The sequence below is a fragment of the Trachemys scripta genome, chromosome 3 (genome assembly GCF_013100865.1).
Source record: "Trachemys scripta elegans isolate TJP31775 chromosome 3, CAS_Tse_1.0, whole genome shotgun sequence".
Lineage (NCBI taxonomy): Eukaryota > Metazoa > Chordata > Testudines > Emydidae > Trachemys > Trachemys scripta.
This window is the reverse complement of record NC_048300.1, coordinates 74,839,897-74,860,254: the sequence shown is the minus strand read 5'-3', so window position 1 is coordinate 74,860,254 and position 20,358 is coordinate 74,839,897. Positions and strand designations below refer to the sequence as shown.

Here is a 20,358-nt window from a genome sequence, read left to right as displayed (position 1 = left end):
GGACCCCGCAGCTCCTGGCCTCTGGTGGCAGGGGACCCCACAGCTCAGAACTGCGGGGGATGGGGACCCTGAAACTCCGAGCCCCCATGAGTGGTGGCAGCCCCTGGAGCTCCCAGCCAGGCCCCCGCAACTGTCCTGCGGCTCCCCATTTTGTGATGGCTATTTTTAGTAAAAGTCAGGGAAAGGTCCCTGACTTTTACTAAAAATATCCGTGAAAATATCTTAGCCTTATATATAAGAAATGGTTACTCACTCTGTGCATTAACTGTGATTCTTTGAGATATGTGTCCCTATGTCTGCTCCACTCTAAGAGCACTTGTGCCCTCTGCACCTTTGATCGGAGATTTCTCATAGCAGCATCTATTCAGCCTGCACGTGCATATTATTCAGTCTTGTGCTCTGTGTCATTGTTATATAGCATGGGCAAACCGCAGTCTTCTACCGAGAAGCTGCATAGCGGAGAACTCTGAAGTAGAGGGGAAGGAGTGCAGGTAGTGGAGAATCCAGAAGGATTCATCTCAAAGAAGCACAGTTACTGCACAGGGTGAAAAACCATTTCTCCTTCTTTGAGCAGTGTCCCTTTGGGTGCGCCACATCAGATGAGTACTCAGCAGTTCCCTCTAAGGAGGAGGCGGCTTTGGAGTTCAGTCCAATACTGATGAAAGTACAGCCAAGCCCCACACAGCATTGGAAGCAGAGTAATGAGTTATTGCATAGTGCTCAGCAGACACGCGTACAAAGGTCCAAATCACGCTCTACATATTTCAATGATGGGAACATTTTTGAGAAAGGCTGTAGAGGTGGGAATAGCCCTTGTAGAGTGAGTTTGTATACCCCAGGGTGTTTGGAGATTATAAGATTGATAGGAATAAATAATGCAGTCAGATATCCACTTGGAAAGTCTTTGTTTAGAGAGAGTGCAGACCCTCTTGATCTGTCTCAGATCAAGACAAATACTTTGGGAGTCTTTCTGAAATGTTTAGTCCTGTCAACACAGAAGGCCAGGGCTCCCGACATCAAGTGTATGTAACGGCGCCTCTTCTTTGCCTAGGTGAGGTTTAAGGTAGAAAATCGGAAGGGGAGTGGGTTGGTTTATATGGAACTCAGAAGATATTTTTGGTAAAAACTTGGGATGTGGTCATAATATGATCTTGTCCTTGAAGAATACTGTAAAAAGAGGATATACCATAAGGGACCTTATTTCTCCAACTTGTTGAGTCAACGTGGTGGCTACCAGAAATGCTGTTTTCATGGATAAATGGAGGAGTGAGCAGGTAGCCATTGGTACAGACAGTGATCTTGTAAGGCATTTAAGAATCAGATTGGGGTCCCAAACTGGAGTAGGATGCTTCCCTGGCAAAAGGAGAATTCCAAGCCCCCTGAGGAACCTCATGTAGTTGGGTGGGTGTGATGGGAGTTGACGGTATTGTGAATCTCGACCACTCCTAGGGGAGTCCAATGGAGCCCAGAGTGGGCTTCTTCGGTAGTAGGTGAGAAGAGGTAGAGCTCTTCTTGCCACCTTGGTCTACTGACAGTACCAATGACCTCTCAGAGCCCAAGACTTTACAGTCTTTAGGTTTGAGAGTGCCCTTGATACCTGAGGAACAAGCAGTCTCATTGGCACTGGGTCAGAGAGCAATGGGTGCTAAAGTGGATGGAGTTATCAGAGACCACAGTTTCTTCAAGGTAGATTTCCTACCTGGAGAACTTTAGCGATGGTCTTTGGGAGTCTTTTGGGTACTCCTCTGAGATGCCCTTGAAGAATGCAGTTTGGAGAAAGTGGAGGCAGCAGACTTACTCAGAGGCTGGTGTATAGGGGGTCCCCTGGCCTGGGTCAGAGGCTGGGCGCAGCGACCTCTCCATCATGAGGAGTCGAAGTACGATCTCCCTGTTTTTTCTGGTTCTAGATTTTAATGTCAGACAGAAGTTGCCCTTTGGGGAAATACGAGATTCTCTGGGCAACTGGGAGTATCCATCACTCTCCGGGATTGCCTCCCAACAAGACAAGCAATGCCTGAAACCAAAAGAACCAGGCACACCCTCCGAGTGAAGTAAAACTCCAGGGAGTGGAGAAAAGCTAACTGTCTATATATATACACATATATACACATACACACAGAGAGATTGAAATATATATTTTTTAAAACTACTACAACTAAACTAAAACTACTACTAGGAACAATTAAGCTAAGGTAAAACTCAATGCAGACAACTGTTAAGGCACTATCTCAGACCAAGGCAGCCAGGGCCAGCTCCAGGTACCAGCTTCTCAAGCAGGTGCTTGGGGTGGCCACTCCGGAGAGGGGCGGCAGGTCCAGGTATTCGGCGGCAATTCGGCGGACGGTCCCTCACTCCGCCTGGGAGTGAAGGACCTCCCGCCGAATTGCCGCCGCAAATCGTGATCGCGTCTTTTTTTTTTTTGATTTTGTATGCTTGGGGCGGCCAAAACCCTGGAGCCGGCCCTGAAGGCAGCTGAGAAGGAACTCATGGTGATTCACTCACACAGTGGTGTGGAGCAAGAGACTGAGTAACACTCATGCGCAGGCCAAACAGACACTGCTATAAGAAATTTCTGATCAAAGGGGCAGAGGGCACGAGTGCACCTAGGAGTGCAACACCCATAGGGACACTACTCAAAGAAGAATACAATGATCCAGTGTTTTCACACAAGTAAAAATCCTTTCCTTTGTCTGACCCTCAAATATTTGGAAAAATTCGTTTGTTTATTTCGATGAGCGTATATATTTGGAGTTGTAGAAACGCCTCACAATTTAGTGGGGGGAGGGGCGGAAATCTAACTTCTATTTCCAAACTAAATTTCTTCATGCATATCAAATGGTACTTAATCCTCAGTTGGAAAAATTAGAAAAAGTCCATGGCAAGTTTAAAGTTAAAATGGTTGAATTACCAAAGTGCAAAAGTGTGTCCGAACCATTTTCTTAACACGTGAAACCACCCTTCGTTGCCATTGCTCTGACATTTCAGTAGCTGAACAGATTTTACTTTTCCAAAAAAACCCAACCCCAAAACCTAAATACATTCAGCCCAAAGGGGCATAAGTGTAAGAAATTGCAGGCCCAAAGTAGAACTGCTTTCAAAAAGTGGTAAGCCTCTAAAAAACAGGGATTTAGAATGGTAACAGTTCAGCTGTATTTTATATAATATGTAATTTGAAACAGAGTTTTAATTGTGATTTCTTCTCAGAATGGTTTACTAAAGTAGAATCAAGCCTGGAGAAGGCAGAAGATTTTATGGAGTAAAATAATTTATTTCCAGAAAAAGATACTATTTTGCCATTATTATACAATTTTCTGACTGCCATGTGATCTGTCTTTGTAACCATAAAACGTGCTGTGATTACTACAAACTAAAATATTCCCGGAAGAAGGATCTTTAACTGGAATACTGAAACATATATGATCTTTCAGATAAAAATAATTCTAGGAATATTTCTTAATATTCTTACCGACTCGTGAAATTATCTCTCTGAAATTCAAGGATGAGAGTTGGTAAAACCACAATGAAGGAGGGACCTATACTGCTCTTCATCTATCTGTTTAACTTGCAGAGAACAAGCATGATACTTTCTGTACATTTCAACAAAATCCTAAAATCCTTTTTCACAAATTCCTTAACCAATAGGGTAAAAATCCATCACATACAAAAAATAAATTTAAACCCATGCAGGAGTGTGCATTAGTATGGATCCAGTGGAAAGGAGGAAAAAGGCAGAAGAAATAAGACCAGAAGCACAAAGCTGTGGACACCGCTCTATGCAGTCTATGGTGGGAGTACTCCATTTTTAGCTCAAAACTACCCTTATGCCCACTTTTTGGCTAATGTTTTAAAGCCAGTAGAGTCCACCACGGTAAGACATCAGAAACATTTTAGCTATATTTCTAAAGCAACTCAGTATTCCACAATTCAGTTTTTAATGTCTCTTAAGCTAAAAGCTATAGGGACACTCTACAGGGATCAATGGAAAGAGGTACTGCCAAAGAGTGGGGTAAGAATGTACATAAGTAGACACCTGCTTAGGAACTTTATCTTCATTTTCTTATGAAGGGACAGAAGGTAGGTTGGACTCTTAGTTGTGTATAGGAGACCTTCATTACCTCCTTGATTCCTGTGGTCATGGTATGTCCCACTGCAGACAATGGGATAGCTGTCACAGAGACTCAAGACTCTCAACACTGGCACAAATATACCTTGGCAAGAAAATATTTAAAATACTAACACTACTACTACTACTAACAAAAACTACAAATATTTAAACAAACAACAGCAAACAAACAATGGCTACAGCTCATAGGTTCAAACAACACTGAACATGCAATTGCCAGGTGTGGTGGTCTGTGAAGAGAGAGAGACCAAACAGAGAGGTCAAATACTGATTTCTACCACTTGGAATTATTTTACTTGTATATACTAAGGCAACAACATGTCTTCTTTCAGCTGGGATCCAAGCAAAGATTGAACTGCTAAATCTGATGTAACCATTACTTAACATAGATGCTGTTACATCTTAACATTTATTTGATTAAGTGGATTTCAAAAAGAATGCACTCAAAAAGAATGAACTGACAAAAGAAAACCAATGGGTATTATTTTTTGAAAGCTCTAAAAAGAAAAAGGTTACTCACCTTGTGCAGTAACTGAGGTTCTTCGAGAGATGTGTCACTGTGGGTGCTCCACTTCAGGTGTCAGTGCGTCCTGGAGCCGTCGATTGGAGATTTATGGTAGCAGTGTCCGTATGGATCACGCATGCACAGTAGGCATCTCGTTGTGCCATTGGTACCGCGTCTAGCGCATGCATGACGGTAGCCCTCCAGTTCCTTCTCTTCGCAGTAAGGACTCTGCAGTACACTCTGAAGTAGGGGGAGGAGGGTGTGTAGTGGAACACCCACAGGGACACATATCTCGAAGAACCTCAATTACTACACAAGGTGAGTAATCGTCTCTTCAAGTGCTGTCCCCTGGGTGCTCCACTTCAGGTGAATGTAGAGCAGTGCCCCCCAGAAGGCAGGAGGGACTTTGGGTTCATTTGAGTCATAGAGGTAGATACAGCTAGGCCAACTATGGCATCAGCCCTGGAGTCTTGAGTGATTGTAGAGTGCTCAGTGAATGTGTGGACAGAGGCCCAAGTGACCGCCCTGCAAATCTCTAATATCGGAACAATGTTCAGGAACACTATCGAGGTTGAAACTGATCATGTGGGGTGCGCTCTGATGTGCGCAGGAGGGTCCACGTTCCAAATACGATACAAAGGTTGAATGCATGTGGAGATCCATTTAGACAGTCTTTGAGCAGATATTGCGCAGCCTTTCGAATGGTCGGTAGTAGAAACAAAAAGTCTAGGAGATTTCTGGAACGGTATGGTCCTTTCCAGGTAAAACGCTAATGCACTCCTGACATCCAGCGTATGCAAGATGGCCTCTGTTGGGAGTCCCGTAAGGCTTGGGATAGAACGTGGGAAGATGGATTGGTTGGTTCATATGATATTACCTTTGGTAGGAATTTTGGGGGCAGATGCAGCACAACCTTGTCTTTGAAGAATAACGTGTAGGGAGAATCAGCCATGAGAGCCCCTATCTCACTCACCCATCTGGCGGAAGTAATAGTGACCAAAAAGGCCATTTTCGTGGATAAACGAAGGAGGGAATAGATGACTAGGGGTTCAAATGGTGGTCTGGTGAGGCATTTCAATACCAGACTGAAGTCCCATGCCAGCGTAGGTTAGCGAACCTCTGGGTAAATGTTCTGGAGACCCGCGAGAAAGCGTTTAGTAATGGGGTGCGCAAAGATCGAGGTCCCATCAATCTCATGATGGAATTCTATAATAGCCACGAGATGGACTTTGAGCTCGTTGCTAAACCCGAGCATTTTAGCTCCAGTAGGTATTCCAACACTAATGGTGGCGATGTTGTGGAGGCTGTCACACGTTTTTCTTGACACCAGGAAGAGAATCTCTTCCACATTTGAAGGTAAGTATTACGTGTGGTCACTTTCCTGCTGTTTAGTAATACATGTTTAACTTGTTCCAAACAGGCTAGTTCGCCATAATGGAACCATGCAGGAGTCATGCTTGTAGGTGGAGTTTTTCCATATTCGGGTGAAGAGTGCAACCGCTGTTCTGAGACAACGGGTCTGGATGGCAAGGTTGAGCTCAAGGGCCACATATTGCCATGCCCATCAGGTAAGGGTACCATGCTTGCCTGGGCCATGTCGGAACTATGAGGATGACCTTGGCCTTGTCTATTCGTATCTTGTGTATCACACCTAATATCATGGGAAATCGTTGGGAACGCACACATCAGTTGTGCATCCCATGCGATGAGGAAGGCATCCCCAGTGATCGTGGTCCCATTCCTGCTTTCAAGCAGAACATTGCACATTTGGGGTTTGTTGGGGATGTAAGCAAGTTGATGAGGGGAGTGCCCTATCGGCGGAATACAGATTGCCGGACTCCCTCGTTCATTTCCCATTTGTGGTCTTGAGAGAAGTACCTGCTTAGTGTGTCCGCCATTGCGTTCTGGCAACTGGGAAGGTAGGAGGCCAAAAAGTGTGTGTTGTGGTGAATGCACCAGTTCCACAGTTTCGTGGCTTCAGTGCATAGTGAATGAGATCGAGCGCCCCCTGGGCGACTGATGTAAAACATGTAGGCAATGTTGTCAGTCATTATGCGAATTGATTCGTTCTTTATGTGAGGTAGGAAGTGTCTGCAGGCATTGTGGACCACGTGTAGCTCTAGTAGATTGATGTACAAATGAGTCTCCGCAAGAGACCATTTGCCTTGAACTGTGTGCAAATGCATGTGGGCGCCTCAGCCTATCAGTGAGGCATCCATCATAATTACTATTGATGGGGGTTCCTGTTGGAAGGGGATGCCCATGAATACATTTTCTGGTCTTGTCCACCAGTGCAGAGTCCAGGACACTGGGTGATACTGTAAGTCGTCCAGGATACTATGATACTGTAAGCCGTTTGTGTAGGCTGTGTTTGCTATGTCTCCTTCGCTTGGGACTCAGTGGTGCTGGAGGTGCCCGGAGTGTCACAGGTGCTCACCCAAGCATGTGTAGGCATCGGGGGTAGCGACCTGGCAGGAAACCGCCTATGTTTCTGTGCCCTCTTCCTTGGTCTTTTAGAGGAAGGTATGTCTCCTGAAGGAGGGGTGCCCGGAGAGGAGATCCGTTGTTCTGTCTCTCGTTGGAGAGATTTCTCCATTAGCATCATTTTGAGTCGGAGATCCCGGTCACGCCGGGCTCTCACCTTTAGGTTGCTACAGTGGGCACATTTTTGTGGATATGCACCTCACTGAGACATCGGAGACACAAGAAGCGCCCATCAGAAACTGGCATTGCTTCGCGGCAGGAGCTGCATAGCTTAAAGCCTGGGGAGCCAGGCATCTTAAACGGTTAACCGATCCCGCAGCGGGGGAACTACGGGAAGGTAAACTGAGAGAAAGTAAACTTTTTTTTTTGATCCAACAAAACTAACACTAACTACAACTTTCTATATGACTAACTAACTATTTAAACTATTATTTCTAAAGGTTTGGCAAGAGTGATGAACACTGCCCCAGAGCTCAGTCTTCAGCTGAGGATGGCTGACAAGGAATTGGAGGGCTCAGGTCATGTGCATGCTAGACTCGGCACCAACGGCACCGCGAGACACCTACTGCGCATGTGCGACCTGCACAGACACTGCTACCATAAATCTCTGGTCGACAGCGTCGGGATGCACAGACACTTGTAAATGGAGCACCTACAGGAATAGCACTCAAAGAAGAATCAAGATTACACTGTTTTAAAACTCTTCCCAATATTTATGGTTTTATCGGCCAAATACAAGCACAAAGCTTTTTGGAGATTATTTAGTTTCCCCATAAGAACTTCCTGTTCTTTGTTATTTTGTAGCCTCTCAATGCAACTCACTCTTCAGTACCGTCCCAAAGGATATGCTATCTTTCTATAGCACTGATCATCTACAGTGGAACCAAATATTTTTAAGGGGGAATATTTTTCCTCTTTAATCAGAAGTAGGAAGCCAGTGGAGTAAAAGGTTTTTCTTGTGTTGACATAAGTCAACAGATCACACAAAGTCCTTCAAGTCCTTATCGGCTTAATATTGCTTAATATGGTCTTTTTCTGTGTAGTTCATAGTAGACAATTTTCCCTCCACTGCTCACTAGAACCCTAGCTGGCAGGACCAGCAGAGACGGCATGGATTTAATGGACCTGAAAATTAAACAACCTTCTTACCCCTAAAGGCAGTCCCTCCTGAAAGGGTGGAATACACTATATTGATGTTCTGAGGATAAACAAAAATGACTTTGGTTCTAGTGTTCTCAATCCAGCATCTTTTGTGAGGAGAAAAATTCATTGATAGCTGAGAGGGGAAAAAATCATCTATTAAGAAAAGATGTCTTCCACTCGACAATTTACATACATTTACAAAAAAGAACACTAACACTTACCTCCTTTATTTTTGAATATGCTTGACCCTTGCTACTTGCAGCAACAGCAAGAACTTCAGTGTCAAACACAAACTGAACAAAGGCTTTTAAATTAGACCAAAATATTAGCTGTGTGTTGCTCAAAGAGGATATAACTTTCCAAGCCAGATCAAATGCATCTATGCAGAGAGATTCGGATGAGCCCAGAAGCTGAAAATAAAGAGGAGGAAAGCAGTGTTTAATTTCTGGGGGGGGAAATCTTCATTATTGTTACTGACCATAGGTTTGCTTTTTTGTCTCTTACCTTGGGAACAAGCACTTTCATGCAATGAAACACAGGTAAAACCTGGTCAGAAGGCAAAAGAGTTAGAGCTTCCACTGCAGACTGTAGAGTTCTTATTGGCCTTTGGACTGCAAGCAAAGATAGTTCCAGAGTCTCATCATTTGACAATGGTATAAATTTATGATACTTATTTAAAATAAAATGAAGGCAAACCCACTGGTCATGTACATAGCTTGCAACGATTTTTCCCCATCCTTGAGAAGATGTTGATTCTTCAAATAAACTGTAACAGAGAAAATACTTTTAAGTCCATATTAATACTTCAGTTTCTTTACATACAAACTATAGGCCATAATGTAAGTCCTAACAGAAAGCAGATTAGAATCAAAACTCTAAATGCCAATTCAACTCCCCTTAAATTCAGTGGAAAGATATCTATTCACTTCAGTAAGAATCAATTGAGTCCTAATTCCCTACTCCTACTACCGAAAGAGCGAAGATGAGCAAATCCATTTCGCTTCCACCATATTCTGGATCTGAAGAGTAAGAAGGCTCATTTAGCTACTTAGACATCCTAAATTAATTAAGTTATCACTTATGAAACTTGTATCTTGTCACAAATTACCAAAAAAAGTTATCTTAAAGTTACTTTACTCTGTATTAAAGATGTATAGAGAGTGACTTGAACTGTAGTATAGACATACCTATTTTTTTCCTCAATATAGGAAGGCTTCTTTAATACTTGATTAAGTTGAACAGAGGAAATAAAACCTTTTAGGGTTTCAACAGCATGTAGAGATTTAAGTTGCAGTTCAGGTTTCTGATCAATAATCTCACAAACCACAGTTAGTGAGGCCATACTAACTACTTTTTGAATCTGTTCTCCAAGCTTTGATTCCTAGTAATGAAAAATTAAAAATCACACAATCAACATACTAAAATTTCCCCTAATAAATTATGAATAATATACGGATACATATTGAATACCTTTAAAATATTCTATTATATATGAAAATCTGATTAGAAAGTAAAATGTAGGGAAAAACAGGTGTGTATGTATCTATCTATCTCATCTTACAAATTACAAGCATTCCTTTATCAGCACCAGCCCTGTAGTTTGAATATGACATGACATTCATAGTTAACTGAGTGGGCAGAAATTAACTTATGTATTTTTACTAACAATGGAAATGGTAAGAAATTAATTTCATTCTAGTAAATTACAGCACTTGTGCCAGTACAGTTAAGGCTGAACTGCAACTAAGGTCAGTCTTAATTTCATATTTTCTATTTTATGTCACAAACTTAGTGTTAAGCAAATATTCAAATGTATACCTGTCACAAGGATATTTTCCCCCAAATCAAATTCCTCACAAATTATAAATTTGAATTCTATTATTTATGGAAATCTGAACAAAAAGTAAAATTCAGGCACACATAGCCAGAGTCCTCCAAGGCCAGTAGAGAGAGTAGTTAAAGCAGTCTAGAAGGCAACAACTGTCACTTCAACTAAAGAGGAATTATTGTGTCTGAGAAGCAGAGCAAGCAGAAGAGACTATGCGATCTATTATAGCATAAAATGCAGCTCACTCCTAATTAAAATATATTAATTTGTGTGTAAAGTTATATAAGAACAAGTGTGCAGGGGGGAGGAAAAGGGACAGAAGATTATGTAAAAAATTACTGAGCACTGTCAATGTGTACAGCAATGTACAAAATGCAATATTATAACAGATTATTTTCTGAATGCCTCCAGCTATCAGAAACACAGAAAATGTTTCGAACCTCTGCCCACCTTCTCTATGAAGAATGGCTGTAAGAATTTGCTGCAATCTTTCAAAAACACATAACTAATATAGAGACCCTATTCAAACACTCATTACTGAGGAAAACCCCTTGATTCAACTAACGTATTGACTTGGGAAGAATTACTGAGTCAGGCCTCAATATACTGTTCCAATATGCTACTAATCCACAAATGTCATTTTTGTTTGATAAAATGATAAATTATGATAAAATCACAAATAGCTGAAAAAAAACTAACTTGTTTTTCCACTTAGTCATGCAAAAATGATACTAGTGTGTTTTATCTCTCATTCTGCTCTCAATGTATGATTTAATTTCTTAACTTCTTTGAGCCTACTGATTTGTTCTGACAAGGATAGGATCGGAATATTAGAGGGTGTTTACCACTGCCACTATAATCAAGGTTGAAAAACAGTTTCAAACATACAATTCTGTTTTTACACAATTCACCAAAACATTCACTTTGTGTAATAAGGATGACAGTGATTTATGCTAATAAAAAAATGAGAAAGTGAGCAAAATCTGTCCATCCATTTTTTCACTTTGTGAAGGCTTAAAATGAACACATTTTTTCCCCATTTTAAAATTCTATCCTTTTAAAAATATCAGGGCTACCATAAAATAAAAACAGATATGAATTTGGCATGAATATAATCCTCCTCTCTTTTTGAACTAGTATCTTTGCTTGGCTTGCGGGAGAAAAATATTTTGATTTAAGAAAGAGATGAATGCATATTCTATAGAGGATATACCTTAAACCTAGAGACACCAACTTAAAGATTAACTGAGCTGTGAATGCATGCAAAGTACAAGACATTCTGCTGCCACTGTAGTAATCATTAAACTCCCACTAACTTAAAAGGGAGCAAGAAAGACGGACACAGACACAGACACACACACACAGGAAATTAAATCCCCCCAAAATCTTTTTGACAAAGCATTAATGTCAAGTCTGGAAATTCCAAAAGTTAAAGTTCCTCTAGCAATATGAATTCAGCCATGTTTCACATCAAACTTTTCTCTTTCTCTTGAAAAATGAAAATATTAACCTATTACTCTACATATAACACATATATAACTGTGGGATATAAAACGTGGGGGAATGAATACTGCAACAGAAAATGTTAGCTTTTGGAATTTCTTGACCTTGCAAATTTAACACTGTATTAATACTAACGTTTGGGAGATGGGGTTTCAATTTAATTCTATTTTCAAAGCTATCTAACATTTTACTGTATTTTAGGCAAAGGCCTTTGAGTACTACACAAACAATCTTATTTGAGAAAAATGTGTTTATTGCCACCAACGCATTGCTTTAGCTATATAGCAGCTGTATATCGTTAACAAAGAACTACAGCCAGGGCCGGCTCCAGGGTTTTGGCTACGCCAGGCAGCCAAACAAAAACAAAAGCCGCGATCGCAATTGCGATCTGCGGCGGCAATTTGGCGAGAGGTCCTTTGCTCCGAGCAGGAGTGAGGGACCGTCCGCCGAATTGCTGCCGAACAGCTGGACGTGCCGCCCCTCTCCGAAGTGGCCGCCCCAAGCGCCTGCTTGGTAAGCTAGTGCCTGGAGCCGGCCTTGACTACAGCACTACAGTCCTAACAATGTCCTTTGGGAAACAGAGTGTTTCACTGCAATATAACACTGCAGATGAATTACACAAATGAGTTTTCTGTAAAGTAATATATTCATTAATATTTGTATCATATAGTTATGCCATTTATCCCTTGTAAAATTACCTGTTTATTGCCCGTCTCCTGCAGATTTTGAATAGAGGCATTTATGAGAGAAGAGATGAAATTCCAAATGGAGGGCCCCTTTTTCCAGCCAGCGTTTGAGCATAAATTCACCAGCTCTGACAATAATGCTAAGTATAAATTACAACGATCCAGATCTGAAACCTAAAATGAAGAAGGTAGGTAGTGTCACTAAAAAGGAGAAAAAATAAATTGAAAATGAGACAGCTAGAAAAAGGCAGGAGCAGCAGCAACAACTACAGTTGGACAGCCTTTTCTTCTTGTGGCTAAACACACTTTCTTCTCTCCCGTCCTGTCAGGTTCCCCCACTCCACCTTAGGGTTCTCTGAGTAACCAACAACAACTTTGGTACTATGAAAGGAATCTCCAGTCGTCTTTTTTTACTAGAAACTTCCTTTCCTCTCCATTTGACCACGGGCTCTGCCCTTCTTCCTGTGGGTCCATATATTGTTTCAAGCAAAATCAGCTGTTTGATAACTGGACCACTGCTTCTTCTTCTTCTGCAGATGTCTCACCGCAGAGTCCTAAGAAAATAGCATACTTCTCCCTGGCCCTACTTCGCTTTCCCACTATGTCCCCTTTGTTCTCTGGCTTCTAGCTTCTGCACTCCCCTTCACTTACTTCTCCTACTCCACACCACATCATATCACCACCACCTTCCTTTTCTCCTCTCTTCACCCATTGTGTACTTTCATGAACTTTACTGCCTTCTCTACTCCCGGAGAGGTAACACCTCCTCTTCTTTAGGAACTATTAGGAAAGGGACAGAAAATAAAGACAGAAAATACCCATAATGCCACTATATAATTCATGGTGCACCCACACCTTGAACACCATGTCCAGTTCTAGTAGCCCCATCTCAAAAAGGATATAGTGGAACTGGACAAGGTTCAGAGAAGGGCAACGAAGATGATTAAGGGTATGGAATGGCTTGAGGGGAAAGAGGAGAGATTAAAAAGATTAGGGCTGTCCATATTAGAAAAGAGACAACTAAGGGGTGATATGATAGAGGTCTATAAAATCATGAATGGTGTGGAAAAAGTGAATAAGGAAGTGTTATTTACCCTTTCCCACAATACCAAAACCAAGGATCACTCAATGAAATTAATAGGCAACAGGTATAATACAAACAAGAGAAAGTACTTTTTCAAATGATGCACAATTAACTGTGGAACTCCTTGCCATGCGATGTTGTGATGACCACAAGTACAACTGGGTTCAAAAAAAGAACTATATAAATTAATGGAGGATAGGTCCATCAACGGCTAGGAGCCTAGATGGTCATGGATGCAATCCCAGACTTGGGGTGACCCTAAACCTCTGACTGCCAAAAGCCAGCAGGGGATGGATCGGGGCGGATAACTCCAACTGCTCTATTCTATACACTGCCCCATAAGCTTTGGTACTATCGGAGAAAGAATACTGGGCTAGATGGACCACTGGTCTGACCCAGTATGGTCATTCTTATGTTCCTTTTCTCACTTTCACAAATCCTCTTCTCATTTCAAACTTAGTCTTTGTCTCAGTCCAGGTCCCCTCTTCATCCCATCCTCTATCATGAACCTGTCTTGTACTCTTTCCATATCAGTTTTATTTCCATACTCCACGCTCCCTCTTTGATTATGTTCCCTCTCAAAACTCCCACTCCACTGCAGAAAAACTCACCCTGATCCATAACCTCTATTTACCTGCTACACTCCACCTCTTCACTCTTGATGAAACACAGCTCTTTTCTGACGCCTCAACCTCTGTTCCTACATTCCTCTTACAAGGACCATCTTTTTGCACTCCCCCAAGTGTTAGAAGTGGCTATGAACTTCTCCTCCCTCCCTGTTAGTCACTTCCTGTCCCTTCCTCCTTCCCATACAACTTTCTTCTCTGGAGTCTACACTGGCCAGTTTAGCCTGGATTCACAAAGGGACTTGGGCTTTGTGACATGAGTGTCACTTTTAGGTACCTAGAAAATCACAGGGACAAAACTGCGATTCACAAAGCCTGAGTCAAGCACCTTAGCTCCCTATACAACAAATGGGGGGAAATAGGCAACTTAGAATGAGATTTACAAAATCAAACAAATGAGGCAAGGAAGTGTCTAAGTTAGCCAATAGGAGACAGCGATGAGAAGAATGTGTGCTAAGTCCCACTCCTCTCAGAGAGGTAAGTGCTGAGACAAGGCTGCAGGGAAGTCCCCATCACTGCTAGCGATTTATAGCTGGGAATCCCTCTCATGGAGTCAGGTGGCATAAGTGCCTAAAGGTGTTTCTTGTGAGAATGAGCTACGCAGGTGCTTAACTCCACACAAAATGGCCGGAGGTGATACCCACCTTATAACTTTTAGCCCACTGATTAGAATACTAACCTGGGATGAGGGAGACCCAGATTCAATTCCCCCCTGAACAGAGGGGGAGAAAGCATTTGAACTGGGGCTACCCACCGCTCAGATGAGTGCAGTAACCACTGAGCAATGGGATATTCTCATGTGGGGCTTTCTCAATTTCTCCTGTTGAGGCTGTTCCACAAAGGATAAATACTGAAAGGGTCACTGGGCCAGAGAGAGAGAGAGAAAGAATAAGACTGTAGTCTGATGCTTAAGGCACCCTCCTGGGAGTTGGGAGACCCAGGGTCCAACGACTCGTTCGTTAGTTATCTACAGTGGAACAGCTTCAACAGGACAGACTGAGGGAGCCCCATATCAAACTATCCCAGAGCTCAGGGGTTAGAGCACTTTTCTGAGAGGTGTTGGAAACCCCTGTTCAAATCCTTTCTCCTGCTCTGGCACAAAATGGGGAATTGAACCTGGTCTTAGACACTAAATGCTATTGTGAATCTGGACCTTTTTCCCTTTACCCTCTGAGTAGCCACTAACTACAGTTAAAATCTTGCCCATGATCTCCTATCTCTTATCTTTTTTACAGTAACCTTGTTTCTGTCTTTCATCTTCTCACTTCTCCCCGTTTAGTCTATCCAAATTTCATCTGCTGAAATCACCTTCCCCTTGCCACAGTGTTCATCTCCTTGTACTCATCTTCAAGGCCTTTAAATCTTTGATCTCATTTCCTTCTACACTTCTATTGCCACTCAACTCCCCACACTTCTACCAACCCATTCATCTTTTTGCTTTCTCTCTTTCCTCACCCTCTACCTTTGTACTTTCTGTTATACTGCCTTCTATGCTTTGAACAGCCCTCCTCTGTCTGCCAAGTCCCTCTCTCTTCTCCTGAAAACCCACATCCTTCAGGACTACCTTTTTTCTCATCACCATGTCTCATTCTACTCTTTCTCCCATGAACCATTTATTACTAGTTTCACCTTGTGTGTGTGTCTTTTAAGCTCTTTTGTAAAGCTCTCTGTGCAAGTCCAACACATATAACTAGTACTCCTGGGGGAATTCTGCGCCAAAAAATAAAAAAATTGGAGCACAGTATTTTAAAATTATGCATATTTTAGTTGCCAAAATAACACAATATAATCACTCAATTTTTAATAATTTTGGTAATTTATTTGAAAATATCTGTCAACAAATATGTCAGCAATACAGACAACAGCAAAAAAGAATCCCCCAGGAATAGAGAGTTAAAGAAACCCCTACAACAACCCAGTTCCAGTTGGAGGATGATTGAGGGGGCTGTGTGGGGCTCCCAGAGCCCAGACATCTGCACTCCCATGCCCCCAGAGTCCAGCTTTGGGGCACCCCTGCCCTCTGGCCCAGATACACACACCCACTTCCCCCCAAAGCCAAGCCACGGAGCACCCGCTGGCCTAGACAGCAGCCCGTCCCCTCCCCCACCCCGCACAGAGCCCAGCTGCACAGGGCACCCCTCCAGCCTAGACACCAGCCCCCTACCTCCCAAACACACACACACACACACATACACACACACACAGAGCCCAGCCGCAGGGTATCCCCCAGAAACCAGCCCCTCCTTTCCCCCCAGAGCCCAGCCGAAGGGCAGCCCCCAGTCCAGACACCAGCCCTGCCAGAGCCTTTACTCCACCCAGCTTCTATACTGTCCCGCTGGGGGACATGGTGTAGTGCGGCCACCTGCTCTTCCTCACCCTTTGCTAGAGCTGGCTGGGTCTCCCAAGCCTCTCCCATCCTGGGAGAATGAGGATCAAAGAGCATGCAGCCTCCAGCCCTGCCAGGCTGGGCGCTCCAGCAGCCCTTAGCGGCAGCCAAAAAGTCTGTGGGCAAAATAGGGAATTCTGCATTCTGCAGTAGTGCAGAATTCCCCCAGGAGTAAACTAGTTATTAGCTATTTTTTATGAAGTCAAATACAACTAGCACCTCTCGGGTTTCATTTTAGGACTCTCCGTGAAACCACAACATGAAAAACTGTTTAAATTTTAACTAGCCATTAACTGAATACAGTAAAGAGGGAGAGGAAAAATAAAATTTTGACTAGTACTATAAAAACAAATTGCCAAGTAACTGTCTCTCAAAACCCACAGTTCAGTACCTCTGCTGTAGAATTTCTTTAAACCAGAGCAGTGACAATTAATGTAGTGAACTGTTCCCACTGTGTCAAATTTCAAGTCAGTTTACTGGCTAAGGTAAACCGAATATTTGCTGAATTCCCTTTACAGGAAGAAACTTCAGATATCTGTCTCAGCAGGCTTTTATCAAAAACCATAACAAGAGTTTAAAGTATTTCTATGCAAAATGATTTTCTGGGTGTTGAAATATTTCATTGGAAACATGTAAAAACATTGCCAATTCTGTGCATAACAGATTAACAATCAGAACTGCACTGAAAAAAACAAGAAATCAGACACAGAGTCTTTCAAGTATCTACAGTAAATACTTACAGTATTCAATTCACTTGTAGTGAGTCTTCTGAGGACAAAGTCCAGTATACTTTCTGCAGCAGTCATAACAGAATTAGAGAGAAAACTTAACACCACATCTATACAGAAAACAAAACAAATGCACTATTAAAACAATGTACTTTTTTGTGTTAGAGATACATGATATACAAAGTGGACTAAATCAGGTTACCATACAATGTCAAGCTATACAAGAATAAGTATTTACAGTTCTCTTAAGCTTCTGATCATTCGGTATAAATGACTGCTCTTCATTTTATTGTATACTGTATTATTTCAGTGTGTTCTACTTCTCTTTTTGAGGGGATCTGCATCTGATTGGTTAGAGGGATATAAAATGGTGCACAGAATATCAGGGTTTTCAAGAAATGTTTATGATTGTCTTTTTAGGTTTAGGCATTCTATCTTAAAGGACACACACAAAGCTCTGCTGCTTAAAAAATTATAAAAACTTGATGTTAAGAAATCTTCTCTAGTGTTAATAAATCTGGAGGGCATTCAGAGTTCCAGATCAAATCTCAAACTGGTAGGTCCAATTTAATGGCCAGGTAAACCTGTAATTCATTGGTTTGCTTTCTATGTTTATCAGAAATCAATTTGATTGAATAAACACCAGAGAGATCTCAAAGTCAGTGAGATTATTCAAGTGCTTAAAGTTAAAGCACATACTCAAAGGCTTTGCTGGATCAAGGCCTAAATTAATTAGAACGACTCTCAAACTTTATTATAGTACATTATATTATATATATGGGGGGAGGGACAGCTCAGTGGTTTGAGCATTGGCGTGCTAAACCAAGGGTTGTGAGCTCAATCCTTGAGGGGGCCATTTAGAGATCTGGGGCAAAAATCTGTCTGGGGATTGGCCCTGCTTTGAGCAGGGGGTTGGACTAGATGACCTCCTGAGGTCCCTTCCAACCCTGATATTCTATGATTCTATGATTATGGTATTCTAATGCCCAAATTATGTGTGTGTGGTTGTTTGACCTTTACTACAAAAGTTTCTCGGTCTTCAATCAACAATTTAAGTTAAGGCTGCAAAACAGGTTCCATTCAAACTCAATTTTCACAGTTTCATAACTTAAAACTGGAGCAAAATCCCTTCAACTGCTTTTACAGTTGAGTGAAAGTGAAAAAAAAAATACACCTTTTCTGATTTAAACCAAAACTGCTATGATCATATACATCACTGAGGAGTAGTATGCTTGTATGGGAAAATTATGTTACGTACATTATATATAAAATATATTTGTTTACACATTTATGGTTGGATGCAAATTGCAGAATGAGCATGCACATCAAAAAAGATCACCATGGGCAAGACTGTCACTTGCCCAACGCACCCACGCAGGAAAGTAAGCGGTTGGGCTACCTGGAACACCAGTGTATGCAATGGGGACAAGAGCAGGCACCACTAACACTAGCCCTCCTTTACCTCCGCAAAGGTAACCAGGGAATGGATAATGAACACAACCACTGGCTCTGTTCCCACAATATGCCAGTTAGCACAACTGAACTGGCACAGAGGGAGAAGAATTTGCTACTACAATAGCCAGTAGCAGATACTTTCTCTCTTAGAACAAAAACGAAGGAAGCTGAGAAAGGAACTCTTTCCTTGCTGCACCACACTCTGGGATAGATGTAAGGTCGCAATCTGGCCCAATGTCTCTCAATAGACACATAAAGATAGATCTATTTCATTTTTACACACAGCTAGTTTCAACACTAATGTCTGCAGACTCAATAAACGCAGATCTGTTGAGTAAGAAAATGCCAATAATACAGTCACCTTTCTGACCACAACCACATTTTGAAAGGAACATCAAGTACATTTTTGTACTTTTTTTAAACAAAGCATTCACCACTGTTAGTAACATCACTGTACAAGTTTGAAATCAGTTTTCCATACATTGTGTCCTCCTCCCTTTTTTTTAAATGGTAAACATGGCAAGACAACTTGTACATTTACTGTATTTCCCTGTTCAGTTCATAGCTCTGGCAATTAAGTTTATTACTTGGCTTTACTCTGCAGCAGAGAAGCATGAAAACACAGCAGGTCATACCTAAAATGTGGCTTTTCTTTTCTTACATGTCTTGATACAAAAGCATTTAAAAGGAGAAAAAAAGTTTGAAGTTCAATCCTGTAAGATGAAAGCAGCCTCCTGGGAGATTCCTCGGACTGCTAGGAACTCTGCAGGCTCAATTCCCAAAGAATGGGCTCATAGTTATTTATAATATGTGCATGTTATCCAGGTTCTAAATACCTGTGGGTCCAATCCTGAAGGATGCCAAGTGCTTTCTTGGAAGCATTCTACATCCTCAACTCACAAGCACTGGTGGGATTCCTGCAGAAGCCCTTCTGGGGTTTGAGCCCAAATTCTGATTTGGAAGGCATGCCCTTGATTATAAACTTTTTTATGTACATTACTTATGAACTGATATTACTTGACAATATCCCTTTATCGTAGTAAATATCCACAAGTTTAGTTTGATTATAAATTATATAGGATGCAATATACTGAAGAGATCACTAACCATCTTGTGGACTAGACTGTTTTAACAAACAGGTCTGTAATAGCTTCAAGAGTAGCTGTAGACTTTTATCAGTTTTCAGTGTTGGTATGTAAGCATTAGTGCCAAGTTTCAACAAGACATCCAGAAGAGGGTGCAAGAAAGACTTTAGTTCAACCCGTTCAGCGTTGCTTTTTTTGCTGCACAAAACAAAAATTAAAAACAAATATTCTGTGAACTTTTCTTAAGTGTCTAAGTCACTTGAAAATCTAGGACTTAGGCTCCAAAGTCATTTAGGCACTTTTGAAAATTTTACAAGACAAGTTCTAAGGCAATTGACTACGGGATGATCCAAAGCCCACTGAAGTCAACTGGAGTCTTTCTACTGGCTTCAGTGGGCTTTGGAACAGGCCCAAAAGAAAAATGTGACGAGATTCCTACTTGCCTTTGTTTATTCTTCATCTCCTCCACATCTGCAGCCAGCAGAATCATTGTAGCAACAAGCTTAGCTTCAAACCAGTCAGGCATAAAGCAGTTTTCTCCTGATTAAAGAGAATTTAAATTTTCCATGATATTTTTCTAAAAAATCTCAGAATAGTAATTTTAACTGCTAATGTAGGTTTCCAATCCTATTAACAGCAGGCAGTGATATATAAATGATTCATTAATTCAATGTACAAAATATCAGCATAAATATTAATAATGAACACTTTGCATTCTTGTA

At 41.6% G+C, this 20,358-nt stretch overlaps 1 protein-coding gene across 1 annotated transcript in view; it reads right to left on the bottom strand.

The window, feature by feature from the left end:
* TARBP1 (TAR (HIV-1) RNA binding protein 1) overlaps positions 1–20,358 on the bottom strand; it is a 116,504-nt gene that overhangs the window by 37,148 nt on the left and 58,998 nt on the right. Inside the window, exons 12-18 of the mRNA XM_034766873.1 lie at positions 20,080–20,176; positions 19,659–19,834; positions 17,109–17,206; positions 12,285–12,446; positions 9,443–9,636; positions 8,760–9,021; positions 8,477–8,665 (exon numbers count right to left, since the gene is read on the bottom strand). Coding sequence (XP_034622764.1) covers positions 8,477–8,665; positions 8,760–9,021; positions 9,443–9,636; positions 12,285–12,446; positions 17,109–17,206; positions 19,659–19,834; positions 20,080–20,176 — 1,178 coding nt within the window. The remainder of the gene's footprint in view (positions 1–8,476; positions 8,666–8,759; positions 9,022–9,442; positions 9,637–12,284; positions 12,447–17,108; positions 17,207–19,658; positions 19,835–20,079; positions 20,177–20,358) is intronic.